This window comes from Ochotona princeps, chromosome 20 (assembly GCF_030435755.1).
Source record: "Ochotona princeps isolate mOchPri1 chromosome 20, mOchPri1.hap1, whole genome shotgun sequence".
Lineage (NCBI taxonomy): Eukaryota > Metazoa > Chordata > Mammalia > Lagomorpha > Ochotonidae > Ochotona > Ochotona princeps.
In genome coordinates, this window is record NC_080851.1 from 10,949,336 (window position 1) to 10,962,453 (window position 13,118).

Genomic DNA, 13,118 nt, shown 5'->3' on the forward strand with positions numbered 1-13,118 from the left:
TACAGAAGTCTCACAGTAAACTGAGGTGTGAATCTCTGAGTTACTAGGATGGCTCTAAGGAATTAGTTTTCTAGTTTTTTTTTTTTTTTTTTTCTGTAGTTAAGCCAGAACTACTACGGCTTTTCCGTTGTTGCTTCTCACGGGGCATTTACAAATACTCCCAGAATTTTCATTTTCTGGTAGGGTTTATGGCAGGTTCAGCAGAACATGTATGAAAAGTCTTTTTATCTGTTCTCTGGTTTACAGACACACAGTTTGGGAAATTAATATTCTGAATCTAAAATATTTTAGAGTGAATCTTTACCTAAAACACCTTTGTTTTAAAGCCCTTTTTATTACTGGTTTCTCTCCTACATATTTCTATTTAGAAGCAGCTTTCACATCTATGAAATAAACAATGAAAGATGATGAATGGAAGAAAAGCATGACTCACATGTACATAGCATGATGGGCAACTGAAAAGTGAAAAAAATGACAAAGAAAAAAACAGGAAAGAAGACACTTACTCTGGTGTTTGCATGTTTCTCTTTTCCCTAGAAACAAAACAAAATTTATGAATTAAATAATAGCATTGATATTTGGAACATTAAGACTCTACGCTCATGGGATCTTGCATGATGTGGAAATGCTGACACTGACTGTTACTATTAAATGCAACCAGGCTGCATTTGGCACCAGGCTGATGACACTGCGTGGATGAGTACACACAGAGCGATGAAATACTGATGAGAAACACACAGAAAAATGAAAAACGAAAAAAGAAAAAAGGATGAAGACTGAGAATCAAGCTCTGGACTGAAATAAATCCCATGACAGAATGAAATCAAGCTACATGTAAAAAATGGAAGAATCTGTGACTAGCTGCTTTATTAGTGGGTTTTAATTTTTGTTACTCTGACTTTCAGATAATCTCAGATGACCTTATAGACACACATACTCTGAGTACTAACTAACCGTGAAGTTTTATTTCTCAAATAATACTGTCTTACATTAACTTACTCCTAAGTTATCTCTCAGTGTATTTTAAAATTTTATATCTTGTCACCCTGTCTGCCAACAAAACAATTTCAAGAATTCTGGCCATCATTTCTGAACAGACTAAGACAATTTACTTAATTTAAAGTGTAATTACTATACCAACACATTCCAGTTTCTGCTCACGGAAGATGGCTTGTAGAACCAAAACACCTAGTGCCAATTTTTCTTGGGACTGTTTTGCCAACAAGAATTGAGATCCAGCCTTAATAATTTTAAAATAAAGTAATTATATTTCCTAATTTGTGTTTCTAGACTCAAAGCTGTTTTAACTCATTTTAACAGGATGAAACACTGCAATTTGACTGAATACAACTTCAATTCATTTGTAAAGTGCATTATGAACTAAACAAAACTTTGCTTTGAATGGAATCCGCTATGTTGTGAGCTTAGCAGGCACTCTAATTTTTTATTAGCGGTTTAATGTACTCACACTCCTTCCCGTCGGCAGCACATGATATAAGCAAGTATTACAAAAAGGACCAGCGCTACTGCCGAGGGCACAGCCAGGGTAATCAGGAAATCCGTATAATAGTCCCTGCTTTTCAGAGATTCCGAAGGGGGTTGGTATTCCCCACCATCAGGTAAAATCCCCTCTCCACGAATCACTTCCTGAAAGGTGGACACTTGCTTTGTTTTATCAACCTGATACAAAAGAAGACAGTTACAAGTCAAATTAGCAGTTGCAAACATTCTGAGATTTTAAAAATCTAAACACAGTAAAACCCTCCCTGATCACTGATCTCAGTCATCCTTTCCAAGTGTCTTCTCCCCTTGGATCCGTAATGCTTTACCAGAGTCAGGAAGAGGCGTCAACCCTGGGAAGGGGCTCTCCTTCCAACGCCTCCTCCGCACACCGTGGCCAGGAGGGTCTAGCTGCCCTTCCCAGGTTTTTTCCTCCAAAGCAGAGTCCTTCACACCCCTGTGCACACTTCTGCTCTAACCCAGACCACTGGTGCAGAAGTCAAACAAATCTAAGATGAGCTGATAATCAGGTTTGCAGCTGTGGCTTTCTGGATCAGCAAAGAGAAAAAGAAAAACACAGGGGACAGTTTGCACACACCTTGCCCTTGATCCTTCTGCTGTCCAGCTGACAGAAGGACAGCCTAAGGAATCCAAAACCCATTCAATGCCATCATTTTTCCTAAATTCTATCCTAGGATCAGAAAACACACAGTACATCCTCTGTATTAGTTCATTTCCCCATTAATGTGCTTTCACTGAGCCGCATTAAATTATGCTACTGGTTTTATCAAAGGACACTGAAAATGTAGTCATGTGAAATTTGTTATTCTATGTGCTATTAAAAATATTAGACATAAATATTTATGACATTACTTGGTGTCTTTCCCAAAGACTCCATTTGAATAACTTTGTTAATGATACAAGCCAGTAAGGATTTTATTCTCCTTTTTGAGGGCGAAAACTAAATAAATGATGAATTTCCTCTACTTAATCCTAAACAGTAAGAGGAATGTTGTCAATCATGACTTTAGGCTTAATACTATTTTTTCCAAAGTTTAGGTACTGATTTCCTTTTTTCATATTTTATTTATGTTTATTATGCCCCTCTTTTATTGAAGCCTCCTGAGATCTTTTGTAGTAAGACTGGTATATAAATACACCCATGTAAAATAAATATGGAGACCACAACCCTTCCATTTATAAAGCGTTACTATATAAACCACAGTCTTCAAAAACATAAATCATTCGAATCTTTCAGAAATTAGATCACTGTACAGGACAACCATAAGTAAGCTGGTGTGGCAGGGTCTGCCATCTGCTGACAGGGAGACAGGACTTTATTTAAGTTACGACTGCAGTTGCTCAGTTTTTTGCAACCCTTGTATGATTAGTACCATGGCTGAAATGCCACGCTTTGAAATCTAGCCAATATCTAGAATGTAACCTACACTGCAACAAGAAAGTAATTGTACTTGATTCTAGAAGACTGCTTTTGTAAGATGCCAGGGACAGGAGTCCAGGGCTAAGAGCCATGAGTTGCACCCTGAAAATTATACTCTCCAGTACTGCATCCATGGAAAGATTCCTGCAGCTAGCTGGCTTCTCCATGATAAAAAGTGACGGTTGTGTCTCAGTCCATCAATAACTGTTCAAATGTCAACTTTAAAGTTGGGGCTAAGTCACTCAACACCAATTATGTTTGGCAGAATTTAAAGTTGAAAGTCATTAAAAGAATTCAAACAACTTTCCTATCTTTCAAATCACAGATATAAAATATTACATATAGATGCATAATACTAATGTATGGAAAACACTGCACATATCATTTTTATAGAAAATATTACATTTTTCTTAATCGTTGTAGCATGAAAATTAAAAGGTACCTTAGAAATAATTTAACGTTTATGAATTTATTCATGACACCGCGGGTAAAATTTTAAACTTTCTCATTTGGAATTGTTTCTTATCTCTGGAACTTTGCCTACAATTTGAGTTTCCAGGACACTGGACCACAGCATTATGCTGCCTTGCTTTCAGCTTCATTAGTGCACTTCAGGCTCTCTTTCTAACGTCGGGTAGCAACAGCATGTGGAGGAAGAGCGTGTCTGCACTTATCGCATGTATGCGATTGTTCCTGATGACTTAACAGCCACCTGGGTGTCCAGGAGACTCACTGGGACCACCTGCCACGCTAATCCAGTCCTAGCAACTAATCAAGGGTAAAATGAGTACACAGGTGGAGATACTCTTTCCTGAAAAGATGCACCGTCAACGAATTTAGCAAAGCCTTATGGGCAAAGGAAGTCAGCTGCCATTAACAAAGTAAACCCAGGATTTGTTCCTAAAAGCAGTTCAGGTTTTAGTCAAATGTTATCACCAGACACATCAATCCTAATTGTATTTACAAAAGCAAAATAAAACAAAAACTCACCAAAGAAATTTTGCACCAATCGATGTAAAACTGAGTACGAAATTTTTTATCACATGTTATAACAGGTTCCATTTCTTGACTGCATCTCAACTGGTTCTGTGGATTTTCAACTTCTCGTAAACAAGAAGAAAATGGAACATCGGCACCAACCATGACATAAACACTGTAAAAATGTAAAACTCTCAAGTTATCCTTTAAGAAAATTGAAAACACTGAAAAACAATCCACTCCGAATGCAGGATTTGCCCTTCTGAATTGAGGGATTAGTCAGAATCACCCTTAAGGTAGGAACCTAGGCTTTAAAAGCAGTGATTCATGGAGGGGCTTCTTCTCATTCGTTGCTTTATTCAACCAACATTTACTGTGTTCTTTGGTATACAGGATACTCTTTTTTTCCAGTTAATTTTCAGAAATGTTTGGACATCGTATTTCATTCAAGCAAATCATGTACCATGTTCTGATTACAACAATTGGCAGACTACCATATTTTTAAAAAATCTTAGTGTAAATTTCTTAGAAAATAACTTTGTCCCTAAGTAATAGGATTGTGAAATTACATCCCCAAAGGTATGGACCTCAAGGTAGATACTGCTATTTAACTCAACAGTTGTGAAATTTTCTAAGAAAAATCTCTAATATACTTGGTATTTCTTTAAGAGGCAACTCAATCTTCTATATAAGCCAATAGAAAGGGAAAACTATTGTTTGGTAAACAAAAACACGGTGAACAAAATTGGTGTGTAAGTTAGCATTTGTGGGGGACAAAAACTTTACCTAGCAGTAAGATTTAACAACAACCCAAAAAAAACCGGGGGTGGGGGGGAGGGAAGGAAAGTTGCAGTGTCTTTAAATTATGGCAGAGTAGCTTGAAAAGACAGGAATTTCATTGACTTTTCAAAAAGTGTAGAAAAGCAAGAAGTTTCTTTAAATAAATATTTAGAATGCTATCACTATTTGAAAAAGGGAATAAAGCCATTAAAATTCTAGCTCCTTCCTTGTTAAAATTGACAGACTGATCCTAAAATTCATATTAAAATTCAAGAGACCAAGAAGAACTAATCAAACAACAAACCAAAAACTCTTGCCTGAGAAAAAACTTAAAACCAATTCCCAACTTGAAAATGTACTCATCTCTGTAAGACAGTGTGATACTGGCCCAGGTGTGACACTGCTCAGTGGAATACAAAGCAGATCACATAAGTCTCAAATTCAGTAAACTGATTATCATCATGGGCACCATGACAACTCAAAAGAAAAAAGCAACAGTTTCTAGAACTAATAGTGCTGGAACAACTAGTTATCCACATTATAAAGAAGGAAGATGAGCCCCCGCCTCACACCATATACAAAATTTGCTCAAAATAAACCGATGAGGATTATTTCCAGTTTCTGGTCGACGATGGAAGCTGGCAAACAAACAGTCCATCCTTTCAAGAGGTGAAAAGGTGTACAAATGAGAAGTAGAGAAATGAGAACAGATGACAAACTGCTGTCCCCAATATTGTCAAGATTGATAGACACACAGAATCAGAATTAGCTGGCAAAAAACTTGACCACTGAAGCCTCTAAGAGAACCAATGCTCATGAAGGAAAACTGTAGTTGAACTGTGAGCAGTATGGCCAAGTGTGAGTTGGGAATGCCAGTGGGATATGGGTTTCATCTGCTGGTGATCTAGCAGGTTCTTACAGTATCAGAGAACAATTCCTTACTGCCTCCAGCAGGGGGAGAGAAAAAAGAACCATTTAGAATACAGAGGAACATTCTGTTCCACTTAATAAAAACCTGTCTTTTGAAAACACTTCAACCAGAGCCCAGTGGGCTGGGTTATTTCAGAGCCCCACTGCCCTTAGGGGAAAGGAAATACCTCACCACAGCTCTATCCTTCCATGTGCCAACTTCAGGCCACTCTACCCATCCCACTCCACCTAAAGGCACAGGATGAGAAGTAAATGTGAAGTTGACAGTTAATAGGCACAGGTTCATATCAAGACTGAGAAGCAATCACTGGATCATGGATTGCTTCCTCTACCTCTCCATTCACCACTGCCTTACTAGAGGCCATCTGGATCAGACCAGGGTTTTTGCACAATCAGTCCAGCTATCATTTGGAGAGTGAACCAGCAGATGGAAGATCTCCTTGTCTTTCCTTCTTTCTGTAACTCTTCCTTTCAAAAAAATAAAGAAAATAAATCTTTACAAAACAAATACAGGAGGAAAAAACTGATAGAATCGCAAGGAGAAAACAGAGAATCCATTATCCTAGTTGGAGATTCCTGTATCATTTGTATCAAAATCAATACCACTCAGTGGGCAGAAAACCAGCAAAGACGTAGTTGAATTGAACACCAACGTCACCTGTTTTAACAGACCTTTATAGACTATTGTATACAACAGTACCAGAATATTCACTCTTCTCAAGGTCAAAGAACATTCACCAACATTTAGACTATAAAACATACAAGTTTAAAACGATACTTTAAGAATATTAATGAACTATATGAAAATGAAACCATTACTTATCAAAATTGGGAGGGAGGTACAAGGTAGTACCTAGAAATAAATTTATAACTGTGACTGTGTATAGCAGCTGTATCCATAATTATTAAAGCTTACAGACGATCAAGATGTCCTTCAGTGCATGAATGACTAATCAAGTGGGGCACATCCACAGTATGCAATATTACTCAGTGCTGAAATATGAACTTGCTACCATGCTCCAAGAAGATGTGAAGAGCTGGGAGACAGGTGTATGCGTATTAAGTGAAGAAAGCCAAGCTGAAAAGCCTGCATACTGTATGATTCCAACTAAATGAGGTCATGAGGAAAAGAAAACTATGCAGTCAGGAAAAAGATGTCAGGGGCTCTATGGAGGCAAGAGGAGCAGACGAGGATATGGGTGATCTTGAGAGCTGGGAAACCACTCTGTGCCACAATGGTAGACAACCGTGATTGTCCATTTGTACAGACCTGCACTACGTACAACACAGAGTGAAACCTAATGCAACCTAAGAACTGTGAGAAATAATGATGTGCCAGTGCAGGTTCACCAGTCGTAAAAATCCAAAATCAAGTTGAGGGGAGCATAAAGTCAAGGTCAAGGCCACAAAGGCAATTGTGCAACAGGGCACAACCAAATCATTGCACTAGTTCTGCACATCACACGTCCAGAAAGGTTTAGCATTCGTACGCAAGCGTTTAAGAAAAATTAGGCTACTTTAAGGAAACAAGGAGTGCGAGATTGACTGAAAATAAATATCACACTAAAATTTCAGAAGTAAATAGGAAAAACTGTTGGTACAGTATTGAAATGATCAGTAGTCCTTTAAATGATCATAGTCCTTTTAAAATAAATTATTACTTTCAAGCATCATGTAATGCTGATTTTCATCCCCTTATTAACTGTCTCGCCAGCACTATATTTTGTCTTGATAACTCTGAAATATATTTGTAAACACAGAGACAAAATGAGTATTTCTTACAACTGTTAATGGCCTTCTTGCTTAAACATGATAGTGATTTGCATTTGCAATTAGTGAGGTTTTAAATTAATTCACTTAAAGATAATAAAAATGGGCATAAGAGTTTTTGGTGCTTTCAAATGTTTTTCCTTAAATTAAAAAAGCAATATAAAAACATTACAGAAAACTTGGGATATAAAAACAGAACACATTTATATTGCCAGAAAAACTATTTTCATTTTCCAATGTACCTTGCAGAATATTTTTCAAACGCATATGTTTTAACCTAATTGCAATCCTCTCTAAAATATAATTTCGCATCTTGCTTTTTCACTTAATACATCATGAGCATCTTTCATATTGTAGCCTTTGTAATTATAGTTTTATGGCAATGTAATTTTTAAAGTGCACATGATTTATTCAGCAATTACTTCAGAGTTGGACATACAGTTGCTTCCAATTTTTTGATGTTATAAATAATATTGTGAAGACAATCTCTGCATATTCCTTAATGTTACAATCTTGAAAGAGATGCCTAGAAGTGGAAACATTTTTATGACAGTCAACACACACTGCCAAACGCCTTTCATCTCTGCTTGGACGACCCATAAACTTCTCAAACTTAATATGTTCCAAGCTGAGCTCATCGTCACCCCACCCCACCTCCACCTGTTCCTCCTTCCATCTTCTCTCAGTGATTGGCATTCCCAGATGCTCAACTGAATTCAAACACCATCATCTTTGACTCTTCTCCTTGTCTCCATTTATTCAATCCATCATCTTTCTCTGACATTGGCCTGAAATAACTCTGCTCACACGCATGTCCACTTTGTCCCATCCCCTCGTGCCCTGGTGCAACTTCTAGCTCTGTCACCTAAAGGGGAATGAACCACAGCCCCTGCATGGTTCCCCATCACCCATTCTTTCCCCATATTCCCCAGAAAGCTGTGTACTAAATGAATGAATGACATTTAAAACAGTTTTAAAAACACATGCAGAACACAAATGTCAGGCTTAAAAACAATAGATACTGGATCTTGCTAATGGATATAAAGAAGTGTATTATTTCTTGTGTAGAATCAGTAAGTTTGAACATTTTTTAACTAGTTAATTTAGCATGAGGTCATATGTAGCACTAATTGATATGTAGCACTAATTGTAGAGTATACAACTAATCTTATTTTTTTTTATAAATCTTTTTTATTAGGTAGATTTTTGAGATAATGAACTCTAAAATTTTGTGTAAGGGGAAATAAAAACAATCTCTATCTTTCTGACCTCGGCTGATGTTTTCAAAATTTAAAGTATGTGTAAACAGATCACATTAATGGTAACAGAACATAATACTTCAGAATATTAGGAATTAAAGTAAGCCACACAAAAGTGTTTCTTATGAAGAATATTTTCTTCCTAGTTTAAACAACTGAATTTCCATCTATGAGGCAAACTATATATACTGAGATCTTTAAACATACAATGTGAAGTCACCAGCATTGTGCACAATGTTTAAACCACTGCCTGTAACAATAGTACCCTATATGAGTGTCAGTTCAAGTCCCAGTTGTTCCACTTCTAATCCAGTTCCCTAACAATAATGTACCTGGAAAAGCAGTGAAGGTTGGGTAATGTCACTCATGTACGAAACCTAGAAGGAGTTCCAGGCTTGTGGCATGGGCCTGGTCAAGCTCTGGTCTTTTGTGGCCATTGGGGAGTGAACCAGCAAATCAAATCTCTCTCTTTCCTCCTCTCTTATAACTGACTTTCAAACAAATGCATATTTTTTGAAAAACATATAATGGGATGAACCAAGCAATGGGCAAATAATTTAAACCAAAACTCGTTTTTCAGTAATAACTAGATACATGTGTCCAGTAATCATATTTCTTTCAATCATTCCACTAATTAATGTATTTTATTCTTTATTTTGTTGTAATTAGGAGACAGAAAACAACTGAGATAATGTGCCCACGAGGGCTACATGTTGCCCGGGAATCTTGAGCTCTCAAGACCAGCAGTCCCACGCTTCCTCCTTTCACTCCACTCCACTTCTTTTATCCTGTACATATCTGCAGTGAAACAATCAGAAACTATGGTGAAAAATAAAGGCCTAACTTCATTGCCACATGAAATAAATGGAAAAGTAACCAACAACTAGGGAAAAACTGAAAAACTGACAGAATAACTGTTAGAATCCGAAGCATAGCGGTTTTCCACCGAACTTTCTCACATTCCAATCAAAAAAGGGGGAAAAAAAGTAGATGCTAGAGAGGGAGTCTGACAATGGCTTCTGCACCCGAATGTCTCACTGACACCCAGTGCAAAACTTCTTTTCCTTGAGTTCATGCTTCTGACAGGGAGCACAAACGCTGCCAGGCCCCTCAAGCCCAACCCCATCTCCACGCTGTGCTCCCTCCACTCAGACTTTCCCCGATGCTCTCCATCAGGATGAAAGCTGGACCACTGTCTCGGCATGCAAGCGCCCAAACGATCTGGTCTCACTATCATGTCTAGCTTCCTCCCAAGTCTTTTTACATGTACAAGGTTGTCATGGCCACCTCTCTCTCTCTCCATGTTTAATGCTTATTTTTATTTGAAAGTGAGGCGTGTGAGAGAGAGAGAGAGAGAATTTTGCTTTCTGATGACTTGCTCTCTAAATACCTCCAGCAGCCAGAAGCAGGCCAGGCTCAAGCCGGCAGCACAGGCTCCACCCAGGGCCTCTGTCACAGGCACCCGTGTGTTCTTCCCTTTAACTCAGTTTGAGCTTCCCTTGCTCTCTGAGCCCTTTCTGAGCACAGCTGACGTGAAGCTGCTCGCTCTGGGAATACCTCACGTCTTACACACGGCATTGATGTGAATGATTATTTGCCCAGTATCTAGAAAACTGTATCAACTGCATTTTTTAAAGTGCTGTGCCCCAATTCATAGCATTTTCTCTTTGAGCTACTAATAAATGTTAATCTATGAAAGAAAAATGACATAATTTAGAGAGGCTGTATTGATTTTGATGATTAGTTTTGTAATAAAAAAAATGGACTGACACGGGTTTCCATTTTTTATTAAAGACCAATATTATCAAGAATTCCTATCTCAGATCAGCATCATTTCACAAAGGAAATGATATTTACAGCTAACATACAGGAAGGACATTGTTAAGGCATAAAGGGCAAATCTGTGAGTCACCAAAGATGGCAACAAATTCAGAACCCTCAGGATCATGCCTTGCCATCAGACTCATGCTGCTCATCATGGATTTGTACTTCCTCAAGTGTAACTTTCTACTGATGACTTTGATGTAGATGAAAACTACACAATTAATCTGAGAGAGTACTTTGTGACAGGATCTCAAGAATAAACTACAATTCTCTGTTGTTGGTTGAGGTTAAATCTACATGCTTTGGTGCCCAGAGGAAACAGTGGTAGGTTTGACAATCTCTTATGAAAAGTGAGTATATTCTTTAATCCTCACACCCCATCATTCCCTTCAGAGTCACCATTTACACCACATCATTCAACCGTGGCTGGCGGCTAGGACATGCCTAGAGTGAAATGTGAACCTGCCCCCCTTTCCACCAGCTTTATCCCAGGCTAAATACATCCACGCATCCTCAGCCCCTGGCTGGGTTTCAAGAGCAAATGCAGCACTGAGACCAGACCCAGAGATGGCCAGTTGCTTTGGGTTATAGGTCCGGCAAGCGAAAATGAATCTTTTTCAGAGGGCTCAGCCTCCCTTTGTAGAAACTTACTCACTTTGAAGTCAATCTTTATAATTGCCTTCTGTTTGATTTAGAAGTTTGAAAGCTGTCAGTGAGTTCTGCAGAAATGAAAACAATGCTTATCAGGACAGACAGCAGCAGGGACGCTGGGGAGTGGGTTCCTGATGCCTGACATTTACGGGTCCCTCAGGTTTAGCCAGAGGTCTGCTCCGGAGAGCAACTCCGTCACATGCTGCTTATCTGACTACACAGATCAAGTACAGAAAAAATCAGCAGTGAGTACACTGAGGCTGTCAGATAACAGCAAAACATCTCAAGGAGTTTTTGTTCCTTAAATCGAACCCAGGACCAACACTTGCAGCATACATTAAGCAGATTATTTATTAGGCGCTCAGTACAAGTCTGACACACATGAACATGTACATGTCTATGCATACATACTTAAGCTGGATTTTAGAAAAGCAACGATTATGAGTCCTTTGCTGTCTCTGCTCCCACTTCTTGATATTTTCAATACTTTAGTTAAGAAAAAGACTTGTAGCCTGTAATACTTTCAAAAGGAAACAGAAGCAAAAATATGTGTTAAGTGAATTAAAGGCCATGACATACTCCATTTAATAGGAAGTAAGTCACCAGAGATGAACCAGGCAGATTCATTTCTAAATGTAAAACTTTAAAGATCGTTGCTATGACCTTCTATGACAACTAAAGAAACCATGCAAAATCCTCCTCAAGAAAAAACTTTTCTTCTGAATTATTACTCCAGTAGGCTCTCATTTCACTGCTCCATATATAAGGATGCTGTAGCAATGGAGCTGGCATTGGGCACAATTTATAGAAATGCTATTTTAAAAGACTTCTCATATGAATACTTTGTAAAGGTTAAGGCTTAACATTAAATTAAAACTCATGGAAAGCATTTCAAGTTGGGATGGGATCTGAGACAGGAGTCTAAATAAATGCCACAGCACTGACTCTCTCAAATATCTCACAGCATATGCCGCTCTCTAGCAGGTGTTGGGGGGTCAGTCAGCTAATGATTGAATTCTCCAACAAGTACCCAGAGGACAAAAATTCTGTTCTTAATTTAGAGTCGCATGCTCAGGCCCAGCCCTGGGCTCCAAGATTCAGAAGGCCAGGAACGTATCTGTGTTCTTCATAATGTTCTTCTGGCACTCCTCTGGCTGCACCTGGTTGAGGCACTGCCTTAGGTCAGCGTCTGCTTTAGAGGGTTGCTTAGTTTGCTTAGTTCAACTTAGTTCACTTCAGGGCCTAAAGATGGAACACACACTACTCAAGCAAGAGTGGGTGACACCCTCTCCCCTCTAATAAAACGCTGCCTACTGAGAGCTGTACTGATTGCCTGGCTTTTGTGCCTGCTTCCTCCAATGTCATGTGCTTATTGTCTTAGTGCGTGAACTGTGGCAGACACCAGTTCACAAATGCTCTCGGAAACACACCCTATTTAGAGCATGCTTTCATGAGAGCTACCCCTTGTACAGTCCTGTTTTCACTACTCAGTGGGGAACAGGACCACCCCGCGTCTTGGAAGTGAAAATGTCACCAATGGAACAACACATTCATACCTAGACAAGAAAAAATAAAGCAACTGCTTTCTGCAAAGCACTTCTATGTGCGCTTCTATGTGGCTGCTGTCAAAATCCATTGCTGTAACACAGAAGAGAAAATTTAAGTCTAGAAATGTTAAGTTGGACTTAACATTAAAACATTGCACTTAACATTAAAAATAGCTTCCTGCCTTGCCCCCTACACTGCTCCTGCCTACTCTCAGACTTCTGTGCTTAGGACCCTTACTCTTATTTCTAGTCAGTTTCTCTGCCATGCAGCCCTTACGTTTAATTTTTTATTAATCCTGGAATCCTAGTGACCTCCAGATATCAACTGTATGCAAGTGCTATTGGGGTTATGGACGAAGAAGTAGTTGGAAAGTTGGGATATATTATGCAATACATCTTGCACCTTTATGGCGTTGGGCATGAGGGTGGGAAAGCAAA

General features: G+C 38.7%; 1 protein-coding gene across 5 annotated transcripts in view; it reads right to left on the reverse strand.

The window, feature by feature from the left end:
- The window catches only part of SGCE (sarcoglycan epsilon), a 65,423-nt gene that overhangs the window by 13,423 nt on the left and 38,882 nt on the right, over positions 1-13,118 (reverse strand). For 3 of the 5 annotated variants that reach the window (XM_036493669.2, XM_036493673.2, XM_004582309.4), the window contains 3 exons: positions 3,932-4,094; positions 1,469-1,680; positions 507-533 (listed from right to left, as the gene is read on the reverse strand). In XM_036493669.2, the coding sequence (XP_036349562.2) occupies positions 507-533; positions 1,469-1,680; positions 3,932-4,094 (402 nt within the window). The remainder of the gene's footprint in view (positions 1-506; positions 534-1,468; positions 1,681-3,931; positions 4,095-13,118) is intronic. The other 2 variants (XM_036493674.2, XM_036493672.2) reach the window with 1 other exon arrangement.